The following is a 23,861-nucleotide window of genomic DNA, read 5'->3' as shown; positions in this document are numbered from 1 at the left end:
CCATGATACAACCTTCTTTCATTATTCTTGAACCAAGTATTAGCTATGATTAAGTTATGCTCTGTGCAAAATTCTACCAGTTGGCTTCCTCTTTCATTTATTAGCCCCAATCCATATTCACCTACTACGTTTCCTTCTCTTCGTTTTCCTACTGTCGAATTCCAGTCACTCATAACTATTAAATTTTCATCTTCCTTCACTACCTGAATAATTTCTTTCATCTCATCATACATTTCATCAATTTCTTCATCTGCAGAGCTTGTTGGCATATAAACGTGTACTACTGTAGTAGGCATGGGCTTCATGTCTATCTTGGCCACAATAATGCATTCACTATGCTGTTTGTAGTAGCTTACCTGCACTCCTATTTTTTTATTCATTATTAAACCTACTCCTGCATTACCCCTATTTGGTTTTGTATTTATAACCCTGTATTCACTTGACCAAAAGTCTTGTTCCTCCTGCCACCGAACTTCACTAACTCCCACTATATCTAACTTTAACCTATCCATTTCCCTTTTTAAATTTTCTAACCTGCCTGCCCGATTAAGGGATCTGACATTCCACACTCCGATCCGTAGAACACCAGTTTTCTTTCTCCTGATAACGACGTCCTCTTGAGTAGTCCCCGCCCGGAGATCCAAATGGGGGACTATTTTACCTCCTGAATATTTTACCCAAGAGGACGCCATCATCATTTAATCATACAGTAAAGCTGCATGCCTTCGGGAAAAATTATGGCTGTAGTTTCCCCTTGCTTTCAGCTGTTCGCAGTACCACAACAGCAAGGCCGTTTTGGTTACTGTTACAGGGCCAGATCAGTCAATCATCCAGACTGTTGCCCTTGCAACTACTGAAAAGTCAGCTGCCCCTCTTCAGGAGCCACACGTTTGTTTTGCCTCTCAACAGATACCCATCCATTGTGGTTGCACCTATGGTACGGCTATCTGTATTGTTGAGGGATGCAAGCCTCCCCACCAACAGCAAAGTCCATGGTTCAGGGGGGAGGGGGGGAACGATGCATAACAATGAAAATTCGCAACCCCGCTTCCAGTAATCTCTTTCCAATGGTTCATGGTGATTCTCTACCTGAAACTTCTGCCCAGATTTCAGCTACTGTCAGCTACATACTTATCAGAATATCAATTTAGGCAATTTTAAGTTATCACATTTTAAATTACGAAAAGCGCAAATGTGGATCTACACCTTTAATCGTCTATAGTTAATGTTCTGTTCCACCTATAGAACGGTTCTTTAAACATGTTTCTTCACCTCAATTTTCTCTTTCATGTGCTTCTGTTTCTATTATGTAGCTTTACTAGTAATGATTTTATTCTTGCCGTGGCTATGAAGTAATTCCCAACCTCCTCAGTTTCCACCATTAGAGCCCATCGTATCATACACAGCCCCTCATTGAGGAACTCCAAATACAATATCTTTTCAGTTTACCAGCTGCCCACATGACAGCCATGGTCCATGGTCTACTTTGTGCTTGGTATGTCCCACTAGTAGCAGTGGTTCAGCTATCATCTGCTCAACATTGTCAGCTCCAATATACCACCTCCCCAACTATTTCCTCCTGTAACCAGACTCGTGACTCGCTGTGTTGTCTAGCAAACCTGCATGGGATAGCAATGCCTTTCATCTTATGATGTCATATGATAAGCAGCTTGAAATGTTCATCAGCCATTAGACTAATAAAACATTTATATGTGGAAATTTATTCATCTCTGGATGACAAAAATTAAAGTTCAAAACTGCAAAGATACTATATGAATTAATCCCAATATTTTTAAAATGAAAATAGAAAATTAAATATTCAAATAATCAACTAGACAGGACATTAATATGTGGACATAGTACCAAATCCCATAAAATAATGCACTTGGTACTTACAGAAAGTGATTGGATTTGTGCAATTGAAAACACAGCAGATGTGAATGATCTACAGTACATCGACCAGCATATTAACATTAGATACTTATATTCTGTGATGACTTGGACCACATAAAAGCTCACTTAGGAAATAAAGGAATGTTGCATGATGTTTATAGATTTATATGTTTTCTTTCAATGTGCTCCGCTCATGGAAAATTAAACAAGTAGCCTTATAGACATAAAATGGATTTATGTTAAATACGCCACTATTCTTTTTTCCATACATTTAAAAGTGAATGTACTGTTGTAGACTGTCTGACACAAGGGACTTCATCAGTGTTGGTTTATTTGTATGGAGAATAAAAAATTCACAGTCTGTATATCATTTATTTAAATACAAGACGGTCACAGTTACGTGACATGGAATTAACAAAAATTCTGTCACCTTACTAGCTGCCTTCAACAACTGCACATACATTGTGTCAAGTTTCTTATACATATCACATAAATATTAAAAGTGTAAATATATAAAAGTCAGCCTATCATAGTCAAATGTAATTGACATGTTAAGCAATCTGGGAGACAGTGGAAAACAAGTTGTACATTTCTCAGTGAATAAATAATCCACATACAACCTAAGACATTTAACTTCAGTCTCTGAGAAGTCAATAGAACACTTGAAGTGATGTACAAATATATTACAAAAATAGTTGCATTTATTTTATTTCCTGAGGTAAGAAAGATGTAAAATAGTAATTATTACGATGGACTTTGTCTTATTCGATTACCAGTCCATAGAGAAAAATTTTTTACATCATTTTATTTGTTTTCACAGTACGTATTGCATAACAGTGCCAGTAATTTAAAAAAACTGGTACTTATTTGGATCAAAAAATCAAGTGATGTCATGGTAATACTGAACAAAAGAAAATATGCTGTACACAAAATGATGTTGCTAATTTGCCATTTATACTGTTATTCATAAACGAACAGAATAACTTAGGAACTATTTCTAGTAATCCTTACATAGTGTAAGGAAATAGTCCAGAAGAAGTATATACATTGATCCATATAAAAGAAATCCATACCAAATGTACCCAAACTGCAGTACAAAACTTTGATGTTGAAAACATTTCTATGATGTGGCTCAGAGAAACAGAAATATTTGAAGCTGATGTTGGCAGCTCTGCAACAGTACCAGAAGTAGGGTAAAGATATCAAACTGTGTAGCAGTAACAGACGTTTAGTTGCCATAGAGCAGTGCATAGCAGTATTTGCCATCTGTCCAATAGCAGTATTTGCCATCTGTCCATTTACTGACATGTTGACAGTTTTACATCTGTGCTATGAGAGTTTTGTGTCACTATTAGATCCTTGTGCTAAGTTCCATCATTACATGCAATTGCTACAAGCATTTTTAAAAGACTGGTTCACATTTAAAGAGAAATCCTAGTGGGGTTACGTGGTCTGAATGTACCCATGCCGTGCAATCTGCCATCGAAAGTGCTTCCTATCATTCAGTATCAAAACTTGTCTCATTGTTACAGTTTCAACAATGGTGTGTTCAAAGAATACTCCATCAGCTTCAATTTTGCCTGTACAAACTTGAGATAGTGCAACAACTGAATCATAATTAATGTATCTTGCACTGGCAAATTGTTGGCTACAGTCATTGAGGATACAAACTTTTCTCAAAATCTATGGATATACATGAAGCCTATTTTCACTCATGTGGTTACAAGAGTAAGTAGAATTTCCATTATTGTACTCAAGGAAACCCTTCTGTGCTTCACCAGTGACCATCTCATGGTAACAAAGTTTCCATATGGTGCACAGTGTTGTCCTGTGAGGTGAGACGCCCTTTGGTTTCTGAGTGTGAACGAACCACACTGTGATGTATAAACATTATGTCAACTGTTATAGACATTTTTGGCTCCAAAACTCCATACTTTTCCAGATCTTGACATCCAGCACACTTGGTTTCTACTTGCTGGGACCACCTCATACACTGCTAGTTTAATGCAACATTACATTTTTGGGGATTTTGTATCCAGGTCTTCCAGTTTGTAATTTCTTATTATGGGGGCATCTGCAGAGTATCATGTACCACACCAGACGAAGAATCCTACAGCTTAGATCGAGTTACAGGTTGAAGAGGAAATCACCAACATCCCAGATGACTAACTGTGCCACACTATCCAAAACATACTGAATGTATGTAACAACATGATTATCATCTGATTGATGTAATTTTTTAAATGTAGTGCCTGATGCAATTTCCAGTGCTGAACAACATATTTTGAACTCAAGTAAAATTTTGTAATGTTCCTTAATTTTTTAAAAATTATTTCAAATTTTCTGTTTCTCTGTACCGTATTTCATTCTTGATTTCACAGCCCTGATTTTTGATAGACATAGATAAATAAACAGTATATTTGTCTTCTGTCTGCAGATCTGAAAATCTTAAGATGACACAATATTGAAAAGTGGTTTTTGATCATATCCTACACAGAAATAAGAGTAACTGTTGTGCTAAAACGTATTTGCTCACATACTGCATATATTCAAAGTGACGATTCCGTAACATGGGAGTCCCGGTCTGACTTGTCAGATGCATCATCTCTTTCTCGGATGCCAGTGAGATTGTTTCCACGCAATAGTGGTGAGGCAGCTGTTGGGCTGTGGGGTTCATCTGCACTACGTACAGAAAACTGCCTACTTAAGCGGCGACCAGTTCTCTCAAATATGGCATCAATTCCCTCCAACTCTTCAGGAAAGTAGCCTTCCAGTTCTGAAACACATTTCAGTGTTATTTTTAATGTCTGTAGCAAACAGACTGGAACACATTAATCAGAATGAGCAATGATTTTATTCCACATTTAATATATTTGCATTAGTCACATTAAAACCATATATTTAAGAAGAAGCACAACTATGTAATACCTTTGGATTTAAAACTTAAATAACTGTTGTTCTCACCTCAGTTGATTTTTAGAGGTGAAGTTTCAATAATGATAAAATGGGGGGTGGGCTAATTCCAGAGGATTATTTTCAAAACTGATGACAAAACTACACCCATCCAACAACACTTGTGTAAGATATGGAAGATGCTGATGCAAATCAATTTAATCAATTTGATGCAGTCCCAGAAGAAAAAGAAAAAGTGAGGGAAGAGAGGGGAGGCATAGTCAAAATAGTGAATTCAATTATATTTCACAAGTTTAACATACTGAGAAGACAGTAGTTGTTGTGAGTTTGAAGCATTTATACAGGCAAGGCGCAGTGAACAGCATACCATTAATTTATAGCTGCACACTTAATGCCGGTGAAATGTGGAGCATATTTTAATGTTGTTATTGCTTCTTGTGACAGAATGGCTACATAAAAGCACTTGGTGTCTTGTAGTGTTCGTAAACAAATTGCTGTGCAATGTCCTGTGAGTACTGAATACCGGAAAAAAAAGTGCACAAGTTACTTCTGCTAATGTATGGAACCACTGGTGGCATTTTATGGTAATTGTATTGATGTAATGGCAAAAAATGTGTCAGCAACCAATATTGTGGGCATTGAGGATAATAACTACTGCAGGTAGAAGATACAAACTGAGCATGTTCTAAATGCAATAAACATATAAATGATAACACTGGGCACCAAATAAATCTGTAAAGCATAAAATTGTCAGGCATAATAATTATGAATAATAAAAGAAAAAAGTATCAGCAGTTTCAGCTGTTTAATGCCAGAATCAGCATTCATTTCAAGATAACAAAGCATATATTTTTATAAGCGTCTGTGAAACAGAGTAGCAGCAAGCAGTGAAAGCTTCACTGAAGTTCACAACAAGGGACCACTACTTCCAAAAGCTTCAGATCAAGTGCCTTTTGCTGTCTCACATTTGGATCCATTTCAGAGTTGGTTCTTCCCTTATTTCTCAATATTGTATACAGTTTTAAAAATTCAAGAATAGATTAAACATATTAATGAAATAATATCGTGTCAGTGTGTATGGCAAAGTGTTTAATGTTTTTAATCTTTCTCTTTACATTTATCAGCACCCAGATACCAATCACATAAAAGACAATTTTCAGCAAAAGGTGAATTTCTCTGAGCTATGTAGCATAACAATTTTCATTCTCATGATGAGACTTCACCTTGCAAAGGTAATATTGAAAATTTTATTGTCAAACCATGCTATCCATGGAACATGAGGTAAAGTACAAGATTACATTATGATCATGACAACAATATTGACACTATTGTCTCCTAGAGTACCAGTATGATACTTCAAGCATGCCATAAATTAAGCTAAGTGCGTAGTGACTATTTACATGATAAACCACCATGAGTTGCATGGCAGAGGATACATCCCATTGTACCATTTATTAGGGTTTTATCCTATTCCATTTATGTATGGAATGTGGGAAGAATGATTGATTGAATGCCTCTGTGCATGCAGTAATTATTCTAATCTTATCCTCATGATCCCTGTGTGAGCAATATATAGGGGGTTGTAGTACATCCCTAGAGTAATCATTTAAAGCTGGTTCTTGAAACTTTCTTAATAGGCTTTCTTCAAGAGTCTGGCACTTCAATTCATGCACTACTTCTGTGACACTTTCCCATAGATTAAACAAACCTGTGACCATTCACGCAGCCCTTCTCTCTATATGTTCAATATCCTCTGTTAGTCATATCTGGTATGATTCCCACACACTTTGGCAGTATTCTAGAACTGGTCACACAAGTGATATGTAAGCAATCTCTTTTGTAGCTGCCTGCTGTTCCCCCGTATTCTACCAATAAACCAAGGTCTACTACCTGCCTTACCCACAGCTAAACCTATGTTATCATTCCATTTCATATCCCTACAAAGTGTTGCAGCAAGGTATTTGTATGAGTTTTCCATTTAAACAGTAACTCATTGATATTAAAGTCATAGGATACTATGTTTTTTCATTTTATGATGTGCAAAATTTTACATTTCTGAACATTTAGAACAAGTTACCAATCTCTGCACCACAGTGAAATCTTATCAAGATCTGACTAAAATGTATGGAGCTTCTCTCAGATAGTAGTTCTTTATTGATAACTGCATCATCTGCAAAAAGCCTGATTTTACTATTAATACTGTCTGCAAGTCCTTAATATTCAACAGGAACAGTGAGGGTCCCAACATTCTTCCCTGGGGCACACCCAAAGTTACTTCTACATTTGACAATGGCTCTCCATTCAAGATAACATGCTGTGTCCTCCCTACCAAAATGTTCTCAATACTGTCACAAATCACACTTGGTACCCCATATGATCATTCTTTCAATGATAAGCATAGATGCAGTACAGAGGCAAATGCTTTTTGGAAATCAAGAAACACTGCATCTACCTGGTTGCCTTGATCCAAAGCTTTCAGTGTGTCATGTGAGAAAAGTGCGAGTTGGATTTCACATGATCGATGTTTTCAAAATCCATACTGATTGGCACTGAGGTCATTCTGTTCAAGATACCTTGTTATGTTTGAGTTCAGATATATTCTAAGATTCTACAACAAATCAATGTTAAAGATATTGGATGATAGTTTCGTGGATCACTTCTACTACCCTCCTTTTCCAAGAACTTGGCACAGTTTTTTGTTCAAGGGATCCACGGTAGTGCATAGTTGGAAGAGGGGTTGACTCAGCCACAAATTCATTATAGAATCTGACAGAGCTCTTTTCAATTTTAATGATTTCAACTGTTTCTCAATGCCACAGACACTAATACTTATTTCATTAATCTTTTCAGTGGTACGATTATTAAATTGGGGCAATTCTCCAGAGTTTTCCTTTGTAAAGGAACATATAGTCTCGTATAGACAAAGAAATAATAATAATAATAATAATAACAATAATAATAATAATAATAATAATAACAATAATAATGATTTTTGTTGTTTTGGCTAGAATCTGAAAGGAATTTAAATAAGCAGCAACACTGGTAGTCACATGAATTTCATTATAAATGGAGTAATTTAAGCCAGGTTGTTATAACACATAACAAATAAGTGATGAGGTTGGTTCACATGTTCTTATCAGTATTCATTAAAGTAACTGAGGTGGGAGCTGAAAATGTGTGTATGACATATTTTTTTTAAAATCACTGTACTCCATCCAGCTAACGCCCAAAGACAGATTCATATAAACAGTTATAAAACTGAAACCCAAATAAATACGAGAACATGACATGTCAAACTTACATCAGAAAAAGAATCAAGTAGTTGTAATTTCAGTAACTTACTGTACATAGGTGGACAGTCAGATGACACACTCCCAGACAGTTATGCAGAATGGCAATAGTGATTATGTTCTTTATCGGCCAATTAGTGGTGCATGTATGGAGAGATCCTCAAAACATTAACCACTGCTAATTCATCTCATTCATATCCTACTACACTGTCATAGCAGGGGGGTGGGGGCGGAAGGAGGTGGGAGGGAGATGATAATCCCACATGGTACAGCCCCAGTGGCAAACAGGGAATTTAACATTGTCTTACTGGTGGACTTGAGTAAAATAAAATAGTTTTTGCAGACCAAATACATCAACCCAAGCCAAACTTTAGGCTTCCTTCAAGGCTAACAACCTTGGCAGTATAATGGTCAGTGTGAAACATCACTGGCCACAACCTACATTTTTTCAGTTGTTTCAGTCACGGAGGAAAGTTAAGCAGTATCTGCTACACCAGGTGATAACCTGTGCACCATCATCTTGAATGACGCAAGCAGGCTTTTGGTTTCTAGGGAACCTGCACTGACATGCTTTGAGGTATTAGACTCTCCAGGGAAGATCAGAATCAAATTCTGAACTTTTTTTGCTTCTTTCAACACAAATTCTCTTCTTAAGACTGGCAAACTGAAACAAGTTACCGATGCTTTGTCGTGATATCAGATGCTGATTGAGGAAGTTCAGGAAACTAGATTCACTCGTGAAAACTGCTTCAAGTCACAGGGTTATAGAAACTTTAAAGATTTGTTGTAAAAACCATCCCACACTCAGGCATGGATTTATTGCATTTAGGAAGGTAGGCTCAATTATGGACTTCACCTCTCTCAACAGCCAAGTCATTACCCTCTCTTTTTGGTGTACAAATGGAGTTTGCACAATGGTGAATGTACATGGACCAATCAATCAGGTGAATAATAAGGACCCAGAAAGAACAGATGCATTGTGGGAGGAGCTTGAAGACATCCTCTGAAAAGTAGCTGACGAGGCAGCATCACTCTGCATGGGAATTTTGTTGCCCAGCTTGACAAGGACAGAAAATATCAAAAAATTACTCACAAGATTACTGGAAACTACCCAGCTCTTAGGGGAAGTAATTATAATGAAGAGAGACTACTACCATCTGAAGGAAAAAGTTAGACTAATTCCAAGAAATACCAAAAGGGTTACTCCCAGAAAAAAAATATGAGTTCAACAGAGACAAGCTAAGGAGCAGACAAGAACTCACCCAGAAGTTGGAAACTTCAAATCCAGAGAACTTGGAACAATTACAGCAGCCTATAGTCAGAGTAGCTGAGGAGACAGTCCCACTCACGAAATCAAGAAAGTGTACTTTTTGTGATAAATGATGTGATTCAGCAAGAAATGGAACTGCCCGAAAAACGAAATGAACTTCCTAATGCACAAAAATCTGCATAAAAAATCCTCCATGGGATGAAGTGTGTATTACTTAAGAACCAGTTGGTACATACTGAGCAAGACAGGGTGTATATGACCTGGGACAATGGGGAGATCTGGGAAAAACCCAGGAATTTTTTCATCCGGGAGAAAACCCAGGAATTTTTAGAATTCTGGGAATTTGTCATTGTTTTAGTTTTCACTTAAATTTTTGTAATTTTGACAAATGATAATTGATACAGATTTGAATCAGAATTGATAAGGATCTTACTGTATCTTGCTACTGCAGAATAATACTGCAGCCGTAAAACATAAACGAGGGGAGGGGGAAATAAAAAAATAAAAAATAAAAATAAAAACGAAAATAAAACTTAAATTGCAAAGGAAATGAACCATATACAACAATAAAACACAGTGCTCATACAAACATCTGCCAACAGCAAAATGTGTCAAAGGCTTTAGGAAGACTTTGCACTGCTTCATTACAACAAACTGCTTCTGGTGAGCATCACATTGCCACTGTTTACATTAAATTCATTTTAGCAGTTACAAGTAGGCTCATGTGCAGGTGCAGTTGAATTGAGTATGAAAAATTCCTTCTTCTGCTACTGGCTGCAGACATATGGCTGTTGGCTGTGTAAGGAGTCACAGCAAGCACCTAGATGCTACTGGGAAAACTTTTACTGGTACGCCCAAGCCGCCAGATTCACACATGCACAGCAGGCCTGGATCTAGGACTGGGGGAGGGTTGGGGGTCAAGGGGGCAAACTGAGGTATCTGATCTGGGTGGCAATTTCAGGGGGGGGGGGGGGGGGCACCAAATTCATATTCTTGAGGAAAAAAGCCTAGTATCCAGTGAATGTTGGTCTATTGATTATCAATATGATTTTGAAACACATCCCTGCTGGTTTTTGAACATTTTTGAACACATTCTAAGTTGATTTCTGAATGAATCATAAGTTGATTCTTGAATGTGTGCATTGTGTATGTGATGTCTCTGTTAGGGGAATCCTCATCACATCTAGAAATAAACTTTCCTGAAGACAAAAGGGGACAGGTTTATACAAGCTGAGCAGAATAAAGCCAAATGGATTAATGCCAATTGCTGTTTATATGTCTGACTGGGTTTGCAAATGGTCAGCATTGTTATAATTACTGGCGGAATCCATAGATTCGGACTAACAGAGTGGAAATAAATGACTAACAGGTAAGAAAGATTATGTATTATCTTCTCATCCAAGAAAATGAAATTTTGACAGAAAACTTTTGGCCAGACCACTACACTAGTAAGGGCCAGTTATACAGTCCCCAGCTAGCAGCTGCTTAAGTTCTATACTGGAAGTTGCCCGGAAAACACGTTGTACGAACATGTAACAATGCCTAATCAGAGAATAGTCACAGGATAACTAAACTGGTGATTCTGGCAGGGTTAGTGAAGCTAACCGGTGAATAAGTTTTGACAATGGTAGGTCAATCTCATGCTCGAGAAACTGGAGCGTATGAATGAAATGTAAAACTATTTCCTAACATAAAGCTTTTTGCTTGTAGTAGGCCTAATACGCATTTGATATTGATACTTCATGAATTATGGTGTGTTATGAAAATGACCATTTGTACCAAAACAGTCTTGTTTATTTGGTGTATGTTACAATTTCTTCGGTATCAGAAAGGCCTGTTTTGTTTTATCTAGCAGAAGTGACAAAATAGACATAATGAGATCGAGAAACAACACCAGTCTTGGGTACTATTTGTATTAACAGCTTTTTCAGTATTAGACAACAGCATTTCGATTTTTCATATAGCAAAACATTTGACAAATTTTAATGAGGTAATAGATTCTTTTGCAGAAAGGAAAGTATGCCATGTCATGCTGTAGCAAGATTAGAGAAAAAAATGCTAGGAGCTAAGGATTAAAGAAATGTGTATTGTCTTGCTTGTCTTTTGTCTTTACTGGTTTTATGTACCCTGTATTTAATTTTGTCACACAAAGCTGATAGGCAATAAAGAGTGGAAATTTTCTGAAGAGTTCTTGTTCTCCCAATTACAAATAATCTCATCCAGTATTAATTATTAATTGTGAGGGGCAGAATAATAAACCAACCGACTGGGGCAGGAGAGGCACCACAGGACATTTTAATTTCCACTGTCTGGAATATACACTCCTGGAAATGGAAAAAAGAACACATTGACACCGGTGTGTCAGACCCACCATACTTGCTCCGGACACTGCCAGAGGGCTGTACAAGCAATGATCACACGCACGGCACAGCGGACACACCAGGAACCGCGGTGTTGGCCGTCGAATGGCGCTAGCTGCGCAGCATTTGTGCACCGCCGCCGTCAGTGTCAGCCAGTTTGCCGTGGCATACGGAGCTCCATCGCAGTCTTTAACACTGGTAGCATGCCGCGACAGGGTGGACGTGAACCGTATGTGCAGTTGACGGACTTTGAGCGAGGGCGTATAGTGGGCATGCGGGAGGCCGGGTGGACGTACCGCCGAATTGCTCAACACGTGGGGCGTGAGGTCTCCACAGTACATCGATGTTGTCGCCAGTGGTCGGCGGAAGGTGCACGTGCCCGTCGACCTGGGACCGGACCGCAGCGACGCACGGATGCACGTCAAGACCGTAGGATCCTACGCAGTGCCGTAGGGGACCGCACCGCCACTTCCCAGCAAATTAGGGACACTGTTGCTCCTGGGGTATCGGCGAGGACCATTCGCAACCGTCTCCATGAAGCTGGGCTACGGTCCCGCACACCGTTAGGCCGTCTTCCGCTCACGCCCCAACATCGTGCAGCCCGCCTCCAGTGGTGTCGCGACAGGCGTGAATGGAGGGACGAATGGAGACGTGTCGTCTTCAGCGATGAGAGTCGCTTCTGCCTTGGTGCCAATGATGGTCGTATGCGTGTTTGGCGCCGTGCAGGTGAGCGCCACAATCAGGACTGCATACGACCGAGGCACACAGGGCCAACACCCGGCATCATGGTGTGGGGAGCGATCTCCTACACTGGCCGTACACCACTGGTGATCGTCGAGGGGACACTGAATAGTGCACGGTACATCCAAACCGTCATCAAACCCATCGTTCTACCATTCCTAGACCGGCAAGGGAACTTGCTGCTCCAACAGGACAATGCACGTCCGCATGTATCCCGTGCCACCCAACGTGCTCTAGAAGGTGTAAGTCAACTACCCTGGCCAGCAAGATCTCCGGATCTGTCCCCCATTGAGCATGTTTGGGACTGGATGAAGCGTCGTCTCACGCGGTCTGCACGTCCAGCACGAACGCTGGTCCAACTGAGGCGCCAGGTGGAAATGGCATGGCAAGCCGTTCCACAGGACTACATCCAGCATCTCTACGATCGTCTCCATGGGAGAATAGCAGCCTGCATTGCTGCGAAAGGTGGATATACACTGTACTAGTGCCGACATTGTGCATGCTCTGTTGCCTGTGTCTATGTGCCTGTGGTTCTGTCAGTGTGATCATGTGATGTATCTGACCCCAGGAATGTGTCAATAAAGTTTCCCCTTCCTGGGACAATGAATTCACGGTGTTCTTATTTCAATTTCCAGGAGTGTATGTAGTTTGATGGCATGCATTACAAAATATACCCATTTCAATTCCACAGAACAAAATACAGTGCTGTACGATAGAAGAATGTTGTGTGAAGAGGCACTGCACTTTGACATCAGAAAGATGTGCACTACAAAAATTTTTGAATATTCAAAATATCATAAATCTGGGGCTGATGTGCAGAGCAGTCTGAATTACAGTGGGGAAGTGGGCAGTCTCTACATGACCCGTGTTTACATTCAGTGATTTTTCTGTTTCCTCTTCATTTACTGCTCTCGTGTCAAATGAAAACAAAATGTATTTCTGTGGCCAGGAGCTATCAAGTGAATTAAAATACATTCACATAATTACGGAAGGTAAAAATATGTTATTAGTTTCAGATTTTATTTTATTTCCACCTTCCTGACAGTCAAGCATTAATAGCCTTGCAAAACGATGAAGTTATTTTTGTCAGTTCACTAAAGAAATTTGGCTTTTATTAATCTTTTCCGCTGGGGCAGTCAATATATTTGAAATGAAGTTTTTAATTCCACACTATTGGCTAGTGCCAACTATTCACTGCAGTTCAAGTGCATGTTTTCATATTCTAGCACATATGCCATTTTGCCATAATAAAGAACTAAACATGAGATAATACTGTACTGGTGCTCCAAGAAAATTTACATCCCAAAAACCACATTGAAAAGCTTAATATCAGGTTGAGGCCTACTTTATTGGGAATCTGGACATCCCAATGTGCACTTGAAGTATGCACTTTAAATGTGCACAGTTTACTATGGTTCACGAAATTCTGATGCTCTCTGAGTATCCTCTAATTCTTGTTTCTTTTATGACATAATGTAAGATCTTTTAATGTTTTACATGTACAAACATGTGGGTTTCTTATACCATTGTAGCTGTGCAAGTGCGGCAGTGCCTGTTATCTGGTGCTCTCTGGCAACTGCTGAAACGAACCTATTTCTAACTGGTTGCAGGAAAATTTTGTGAATGGTGGTTTGAAAAGCATTACTTTCAGAGTAAATATCCTTTTACGCAAGTTGAACTATGATGAATTGAGCATTTGACTTTCATTTAAAAATCAACTCTTTGGTGATGAGCCATTTACAAGAATTTTGAGCCCACAAGATCAGACACTACGCCGTTATAATAAATTTTACAGGAACATTTGTGTGACATATCTTAAAGTGTAACATGCGAAAAAAAGATCAATATTATACGTGAAAGCTTAGCTTCGTTGCAGCTTATTAACCTTAAAGACCAACATGATATGTGAAAACTTTGCTTTTCTTGTACCAACACTATGTATATTCATTTAAATCATTAACTTTCCCTGTTTGTGTGTTCACACTACTTAACAGTGATGTTGCTATTAGCTGACTACATCATATGTCCTGTGCTCTGAATATCCACTGTCATTGGCTAGCAAGATCATGTGCAATGCGCTATGACGCTTACAGAAATGCATCACAATCTTGATTTCAATGTTCGAAAAGTAACATGCAGTGTTGGGTGGAATTCAAATTTATACTTTTGTAATACAAAAATATTCTGCATACATGTTGTTGCACATCTAAAGATCTTTCCAAAATGTGTTTTTTTCCCTGAGTTTTGTTTTCTAAAGTGCCAGGAAATTCTATGCCTGTGTATACAACCATAACCATTCAAAGAATTGATATGTTTTACTGTTTTGAGGGAAAAATATACTGTCACTTAACATGAAAAAAGTGTGTTTTCACGCAGGAGAAAGTGTATTTTTAACTGGGAAATCTGGGAAAAATCCTGGAATTTTTTTCCTTGTCTGTGTATACACCCTGCAAGACTTCCAAAAAATAACACACATTGTGCCTAAAACCTTCATGCACAATCTTAACAAATACAAACCCATAAGCCTACAATTCAATGATTCCAAAGCAAATACAGTGCACGGTCTTGAATGTCTCCCCAGCTATGAGGCTCTAGAGAGTTCATTCATTTATGAAACCAATCCAAACATGTGCCCAGATTCATCTCCTCTTATGAAGGATGAAACCAGGGAAATCATCCAAGCATTGAAGAACAACATGACATCAGGTGAAGTCAGATAATTGGTGAACTATGGAAGCATACAGGGAATAAGGCAACCAGTGAACTTGTTGCAATTACTGAACTTCGGGAAAGCAAAAAATTTCCATGTGGGTGGACCTTTGCCTTAATTCATCCATTACACAAGAAGGGACAGAACAAATATGAACAACTACTGTGGCACCTCTCTCCTGCCAACAATTTGCAAGATCCTCTAAAAACCTCTACACAATAGGGCAGAACAACAAATTGATCCACAACTGGAGGAATACCAAGGGGTTTCAGGAAGGAATAATCGCGTGCTGAACAGACTATTTCCATTATTTCACACCTGAAACTCAGAAACAGAGAATTTGTGGTACCTACATCAACTTAACAAATGTATACAATTCAGCTGATCACACCAGCCTGTTTAAAATCCATGAAGTGTTTGGCCTACATAACAACAGAGAAGTGATTATCCAGAAAAGCCTAACCGACACCAGCTCTGAAGTGAAGTTCATAGGGATGTCTGGTGCCTCTGGAATAGGATAGGCATGAGATAATGAGATGGACAATCACTTCTCCTCTTCAACAGTGTTTTAGAAAAGGTCTAGAAAATGGGGTAAGGCCTCGCTAGAAGTATATGAAATTTGCAATCACCTGTTGAGCCTTTGTGGATGATCCAGTGATCTTTTAAGACCCAATATATATGGCAGCAAAGTATTGTAACCAACTGAAAACACAGGCAGTGAAGGCTCTCATTGGAGAAGACATACTTTATGGCAAAAATAAAATCAGCACCAAGAGAACTGGAAGTCAGGCAAAGAAAAACTAAGTAGGCAGAAAAACTTAAATACCTAAGCTAACAGACACAGCATAAACTATGAAACATAGAAGCCTTTGTATCATGCATTAACAAAATGCAAATGGCCTGTTAACTAACTAAAGGCATCTACAATAAGAGACTGACATCCTTAAATGCCAGAATTAGACACTGTTGCACTGTTATTATATTGAAGGCTCTGCATGTGGTAGATGAACAAGAAAGGTCTAACGGAGAAGCATGAGGCCAAAGAAAGAAATATTTTGAGAAACATCCTGGATCTCATCAAAGAAAATAATGTGTGCACAAAGGGTCACAACCATGAACTACATAAACAGGTGGAGAAAATGAATGACATGTCTCACAAAAGGATTGCTTTTTATGGTCATGTAACACAAATGAGCCCATGAAGGGTATCTAAAATGATATTAACCTAGAATGAGATTTTCACTCTGCAGCGGAGTGTGCGCTGATATGAAAATTCCTGGCAGATTAAAACTGTGTGCCCAACTGAGACTCGAACTCAGGACCTTTGTCTTTCGCGGGCAAGTGCTCTACCAACTGAGCTACCGAAGCACGACTCACGCCCGGTACTCACAGCCTTACTTCTGCCAGTATTTCGTCTCCTACCTTCCAAACTTTACAGAAGCTCTCCTGCAAACCTGCAGAACTAGCACTCCTGAAAGAAAGGATATAGCGGAGACATGGCTTAGCCACAGCCTGGGGGATGTTTCCAGAATGAGATTTTCACTCTGCAGCGGAGTGTGCGCTGATATGAAACTTCCTGGCAGATTAAAACTGTGTGCCCGACCGAGACTCGATACTGGCAGAAGTAAGGCTGTGAGTACCGGGCGTGAGTCGTGCTTCGGTAGCTCAGTTGGTAGAGCACTTGCCCGTGAAAGGCAAAGGTCCCGAGTTCAAGTCTCGGTCGAGCACACAGTTTTAATCTGCCAGGAAGTTTCATATCAGCGCACACTCCGCTGCAGAGTGAAAATCTCATTCTGGAAACATCCCCCAGGCTGTGGCTAAGCCATGTCTCCGCTATATCCTTTCTTTCAGGAGTGCTAGTTCTGCAAGGTTCGCAGGAGAGCTTCTGTAAAGTTTGGAAGGTAGGAGACGAGATACTGGCAGAAGTAAACCTGTGAGTACCGGGCGTGAGTCGTGCTTCAGTAGCTCAGATGGTAGAGCACTTGCCCGCGAAAGGCAAAGGTCCCGAGTTCGAGTCTCGGTCGGGCACACAGTTTTAATCTGCCAGGAAGTTTCATATCAGCGCACACTCCGCTGCAGAGTGAAAATCTCATTCTGGAAACATCCCCCAGGCTGTGGCTAAGCCATGTCTCCGCTATATCCTTTCTTTCAGGAGTGCTAGTTCTGCAGGTTCGCAGGAGAGCTTCTGTAAAGTTTGGAAGGTAGGAGATGAGATACTGGCAGAAGTAAGGCTGTGAGTACCAGGCGTGAGCCGTGCTTCGGTAGCTCTGTTGGTAGAGCACTTGCCCACGAAAGGCGAAGGTCCTGAGTTCGGTCGGGCACACAGTTTTAATCTGCCAGGAAGTTTGATATTAACCTACTTTGAAGATAAGAAATTGAAAGGGGCTTGGTTCATAGAAGTCAAAAAGATTTATGAGGACTGGAAACTATTCCTAAAGATATCCTGGAGCTTGATCCAGTTAAGGAGAAATTATGAATGCTGAAGTATTTGAAAGAAGAGTTGAAACTGAAGACAGGCAAGTCATGGATCCAGAGAAAAAGGTACAACACGAGAAACAAGTGCTGATGCACTGGACAACATTCAATGCTATGAAAATGGGACAGGTGAATTGACATGGTCCCTAATGGGCTGACATGAAGATACAAGGAAAAAACATAGTTAATAATAATGTTAGTGCAGTGTGTCAACAATGGATAGTTTTCAGTATAACTCCTGTAATGTCAATAGTACACAGTGTTGATTGTCAGGTTGAGCTCTGTGTCTGTGGAGGGACAGTACAGCCAACTGTCTGCTTGCTGCTGAGCTAAGTGCTAATTCTGTATTGCTGGCTCTTATGCTAGAATCATACAATGGTTTATTGTAACTATATTTTGGGCTAAGCTAGGGTAACATGTACTTAGTAAAGAAACATGGTTCGAAAGCTAATTTGATAATGTTCAAAGTATTTTCAATAAACATGGTGTAGTGTAATTTGTAGTCATTAGTTATACCTGATCACGTGAGTTACTTTGTCTAGCAAAGCACAGACCAAAGAAAGTGTTCTTTGGGTGATATAAGTTTTCTAGGACTCAGGATGTGATATAAGGAATATGTTTGTGCCTGACTTTTGTCTCCTACTATGGGAGACATACTCAGGATCAGTTGCGATGTAGGTAGTTGATTCTCCAGTGTAAACTGCTTAGCTCGAGATGTAGGTAGTTGATTTGCCAATGTAAACTGCTTCAAAAAGCAAACCAATCTACATTATACTTGCTAAGCTAGCTGAAATTTCTGAACTGTTTATTTGTTGCCGTGCAGTGGCTGAATTGTTATGTCATCTTGTCAGTGTCAAAAGTCTAAGAGGACCTGTGCTCTCCACTTGCTGTGGTAGGAATATACTAAATTCCTTGTACATATGGTCATGTGTACGACTAATAGAGTTATCATCACCCAGCTTAAATAACACAATCGAAGACTGAAGACCACAACAACAACAATAATTAAAGGCATGATTATAGTTTCCCGCAATGAATGTGTTTGCCACTAAAACAGCTGGATGCAGGACACTCAACATTCTAAGTGTCATACTCATCATCCTCTGGCAAAGTATCACCATGTAGGATATGTTCCCATTATTTATATATGTGAGGGGCAGTTGGCCCTATATCCCTGGGTGTGTGTGCGCCATGGCACAATGTGTACTCTTGGTGGGGAAGAGGTGTAGAGGGGGAGCTAGTGGCTGCACTTCATTACTTCCGTGGGCATACTGAACTGCCTGAACTGTCAACCACTCCTGGGGGTATCTCTGGCATATCTTCATCAAGTTCTGCCACTGCTGAATTCTCTTTCTGTTCCACATGCACTCATGATGTATTTGATACATTGAGTTTACATAAAGTTTCTTGTCTGCATCCTTCTGCATAGTTGACACCATCGTTTTCTTACTGAGGAAACTTGTAATCTGGGATTCCCAAACGAACTTTGATGGTACACTTTTTTCAGATGCTGCAAATTGGCTGGGAGGTAGTATGAGTCTGTACCCTGTGCAACAAGGCAATTATCGCTATATGCCGCTGTGTTAAATAACATGGAAGTACAGAGCCATATGTGTCTTCCTCCTGTAAACTGCTTGGCTTAGTGAATAATTTGCTTTCTTCCTAATTAAGATATCGAGGAGAAGAAGACATCTGTTTCCTTGTAGTTCTGTTGTGAGCTTAATGTTTGATGGATGCTGTATAGATGACCTAGAGAACAGCAACTGTTTGCCATGTACCCCTTCCACAAATGTGTATCATTGTAGTGAAAGAATTGCTAGGGTTTAAGCTTCATTGAGATTAATAAATAGAATTTCTCTTTTAGAAAAAGAGTTACTCATAAACTATATAGACTGTAAAAGAATTTAGTTCAGTAACAGATAACATCATCATTAATAAATAATCACAGCAGAAACAGTGGCAAATGTTGCTGTATATGGAGGCTAAAATATAGGTTTCAAGCAATTATGGACTTTTTATGTAGAATATAATAGGTGCCAGGTGGAAGCTGTAATCTATGAATCAGAGTAAATGAGTAATCTATAAACACACACATCACAAGAAGAGAGCATAAAACTATTATATCAACAGCAGCTAAATCAGAAACTCCAAGAGAAAGAAAGGGAAACTGGTATAAAGAAAAAATGAAAAAGCACTGACATGCTGTGTACAAAATATTTACAAAACAACTATCTGATTAAGAGATCTAGTATATTACAGTATGGTACCACATTGTACAAAAGATCTTAATGCAACTCATGGTAGATTAAAGAATGTTGAGTTTTTGCCAGCACTTTGATTTAGTGATCTGAAAAATATTGTTATTATTATTATTTTAATGTGGGACTTTTATCAAGTGAAAATTTAGAAAGACAGTAACATTTGTCCAATTTTCTGATACAAGCATGAAGAAGATACCGGGGAATATATTTGGAAAAAAGACCCAGTCAAGATCATAAAAAAGACAGTATTAGAAAACTAAATGGAGAGAATTATTTCGGAAAAGGCCAGAGGGCACAAAGAAGGAGGAATTAAGTCAATAAATAGGAATTCGGAAGTGGAAAGTATGCTAACTAAATTTAGTGTCATACTGTGGAGTTTTCATGTACCATGCACATTTTGATAAATAATATTTGCAGATATGAATAATATTATTATGGTTTGAATGGAAGTTGTAAGGAAAGAAGACTAGAAGAAACATTTTTTGTCAACTACAGCACATTGCTACTACTCAACCAGAAAACCTAAACAACACAATACTGCACTGTTGTATGCATGCTCAAAGCAGGGATCATATACACAATGGCAAGCTTTTAGTGGACTGCTGGATGCTTTCATATGAGTACTTAACTTGTGATCTGAAGACTGAACATCCCTGTTTTTTGTTAGTTCATTGGTTAGTTAGTGAATTAGTTAATTCCATGTTCCATAGATCACTTGTATGATTTTGTCTCATAATGGGCTAATAAAACTTATTTACAATATTCATGTCATCTTCTTTTTATACTATACCATTTCTCTCCTCCTGTTGCATCATTTTCATTAGTTTTGATAGTTTTCTGTTGTCAACGGTTTGCAACTTGTTTTGATACCCTAGAAAAACATGGTTTAGTTATGCAGCCATAAATATAATTTTGTTGTATAATCAGCTGACACTATTCCTGAGGCAAGTTCTTTCTGGCTGGTAACATTCCTGAAGAAAGTAATTTTTCTCCAGCGCATAAGGCACTCATCAATCACTTTTATCTCTTTTACCAATTTAAAGTACAAAAATTCTCATTAAAACTGCCACTGCTTAATGACAAGAAAGTGCTGTATTCAAAAAACTAGAGTTAAAAGTGCAATTCATTTGAAAATCAGCTAATGGCTTACGGGATTGTATCCGACGTCTGGGAAATCTGGGCTCATCTCCCAGTTGCGGTGATGATGATGGGTCTGACAGAGCTGAGCGACGATTTGCTGCTGCCGCCATTTGCGTAATTGTGCGTGCTACTAAGTGCCGACGCATCAGTTGTTCTTCAAGCTCTTGGCAGTCATCATTTATTAGGTTCCTATTGAACCTCTCATGGAACTGCAAAAAAATTTAAATATCTCGTGTAACATGATACAATATTTTAATATTAGTTTTTACATCAACAGCTGTTAAATTTCCAAATACCATGTCTCCAAAAACAGGGAAATAAAAAAATTCGGTGTGACAGAAGCTATATAAATTTGTAGTCTAAAACTTTATAATAAACTGACATTTTACATAATTTAAAAAAGAAGTTGGTACAGGAAAAACAAGTAATAAGAAATGGAAACTAGAGCCTAAAATCCAGAATCCAGAAGTAATAATGAAAGTAAGAAGTTCATCTCTGTCTGCTGAAGATTTTAGCGTTTTTTTAAGTAATATTTTGTATGTCTACAAAGAGAGGATAAATTTTTTTTTAGTTTCCCGTAGGGGTGAATATATCAATGAAATGTTGCTCTTGTTCCGTTGGGAAAATGCACAGTAACATGACTCCATTATCAATTTGATATGCAAAATAACTTTCCATGCGGCTTTATGGGAGTAGTCATGTTGTGCTTGTTTTGATAAATTAGTAAATTTTAATACCATATCATAATAAATTTCTTAGTTTTTCAGTGATTTACGACCATTGGAAATTCGTATATAGCCACAGTAATCTACTCTTTCATTTTCAATAGCTAAAAATGCGTGGCTGACTTCAACTGAAACAAGATCACCAATGTAAGATATGAAACTGCAACTACTGATGAAAAAATTAAAAAGATTAATAATATTGTATCAGATGAACAGCAGGAAAACGTGTATCAAATAGCTGATTCCATAATTAGAATACCTTCTATACGAAGAATATTCCACAAGAGACCTTTGTGCAAAGTGAATTCTGGCAAAAAGGAAATGGATAAATGGTTCCTCAGTTATATTTGGACCATTTTAAAGAGAATTCAACAAATTTTGTATGTCAGTGTTATTCTGCACAAAATGTGGGTTCAACAATAAAGCAGTGTTCAACAAACTGCTGCTCACGGATCACATGCAGCTCTTTGTCCCCTCGGGTGTGGCTCTGGGCTCACACTGCAGCTCAACTGAAACTTTGTAGTTCATATGTAGAAGTCAGTTTCAGCATAGCTTAGTCTATTTTGAAAAATTAGCATTAGATGAAATTGCCAATCTCTCTTGGTACTCAGACCATGTCCACTCATGCTCACCAGCATCACTCTCGTAGCTTACCATTGAAAGAGGTTGGTGCATAATGCTTCAAAGTCAGGTGCATGAGAATTTTTAACTTACATTAGATTTTGTAAGAGAAACTCTGATTCACCTTCCCAGCCTATTGAAACATTGCCAAGAAAATAATTCTGATACTGACGTTTGCTATTTCTAAACAGCACTTTTAAATATGAGGAAAGCTTTTCTCAGCAGATTTCAGGAATTCAGAAACAGCGGAGTGACATTTCCCTTTACTAAAACACCTCTTAATGCTACTGTAACATAATTTTTCTCCCTATACTACTGACATTGGCAACTTTGAAATACAATTGCTGGAGTTAACAAACAAATAATTGCAAAGCTTGAAATTTGGTCTTTGTGCTGATATAGAAATACAGGGAAAAACATATGTGAACTAAATTCACAGCAAAAGCAGTCTGTTTTGAAAGACCTGGAGAAGGAAGATATGTTACTTTTAACACCTAGAATAGAATTCCTAATTCACAAAACCAGCTACTAGTGCTTACTATTGTTCCCTAATTCAGATCTATATGTCCATGCAAACAATAATTTTCAAGCATGAACCTTATCAAAAGTAAATTTAGACTTTGTCTGTTTAATGAGAACCTGACACCATGCCTAAAGTTTACAACACACAAACCTGATTTACCCAAACATTCCAAGGAGATACAATGTCAGTTGTTCATATTAGTGTTTGTTATTGTCACAATTTAATTTGATGGATAGCTTAAAATTTATTTTTATCAATAAATAATATCATTAATGAGTATGATAACAAGTTTTATTCAACATAATGATAATTTAACTAAGACTTAAAACTTCAAGTAAGGTTTATTAATTTAATTTTAGAAAGTATTGGGGAATGAAAGAAATGTGGTATCGAGTACTAAGAAACATACATTGAGATGGTTTGGACATACAGAGGAGGTAGATGAAACAACTATACAAGATGTGTGTGGATGGGAGAGATGGAACAGATCTGCCTCAGACTGACTGATGACATTTTTAGCAATGGCCAGCTCTGTAGCACCCTAACAAAGTTAATAAATTGGTCTATCTGAAATAGATTTATAAACAAAAATAATAAATTTTTCGAACATATAATGTAATTGGATAGATAAAAAAATCTCACCAAGCGGCAGCAGGAGAACACACATTTAAAAGATATTCAAGTCTGCAAGCTTTTAGAGCCAGTGGCCCCTTATTCTGGCAGAAGAGTTGAAAGGGAAGGAAGAGAGGTAAAGTCATCCAGAACTCCAGGTCAGGGGAGGCTTACCAGATGGGATGAGAAGGAAAGACTGATGGTTGGAGGACTGCACCAGACAAAATTTGAAAACCTGAGAATTTAAAGGTGAATGATAGTGTAACACACAAGATAAGGATTACTACCAAAACATCATGCAGGAATTTATAAGAGTGATACACTAAG

The 23,861-nt window shown here is 38.4% G+C and overlaps 1 protein-coding gene and 1 non-coding gene across 3 annotated transcripts in view; one reads left to right on the top strand and one right to left on the bottom strand.

Annotated features, from left to right (window-relative positions):
* Positions 1–2,251: 2,251 nt before the first annotated feature.
* LOC124794862 (Na(+)/H(+) exchanger beta-like) overlaps positions 2,252–23,861 on the bottom strand; it is a 677,818-nt gene continuing 656,208 nt past the window's right edge. For both annotated transcript variants that reach the window (XM_047258533.1, XM_047258534.1), the window contains 2 exons: positions 21,064–21,262; positions 2,252–4,669 (listed from right to left, as the gene is read on the bottom strand). In XM_047258533.1, the coding sequence (XP_047114489.1) occupies positions 4,443–4,669; positions 21,064–21,262 (426 nt within the window). In that variant the 3' untranslated portion in view covers positions 2,252–4,442. The remainder of the gene's footprint in view (positions 4,670–21,063; positions 21,263–23,861) is intronic.
* On the top strand, positions 16,831–16,905 carry Trnas-uga. The gene has a single exon. It is a non-coding gene; the product is annotated as a tRNA-Ser (tRNA).

This window comes from Schistocerca piceifrons, chromosome 4, assembly GCF_021461385.2.
Source record: "Schistocerca piceifrons isolate TAMUIC-IGC-003096 chromosome 4, iqSchPice1.1, whole genome shotgun sequence".
NCBI classification, from domain to species: domain Eukaryota; kingdom Metazoa; phylum Arthropoda; class Insecta; order Orthoptera; family Acrididae; genus Schistocerca; species Schistocerca piceifrons.
This window is presented reverse-complemented; position numbering and strand designations above follow the sequence as displayed.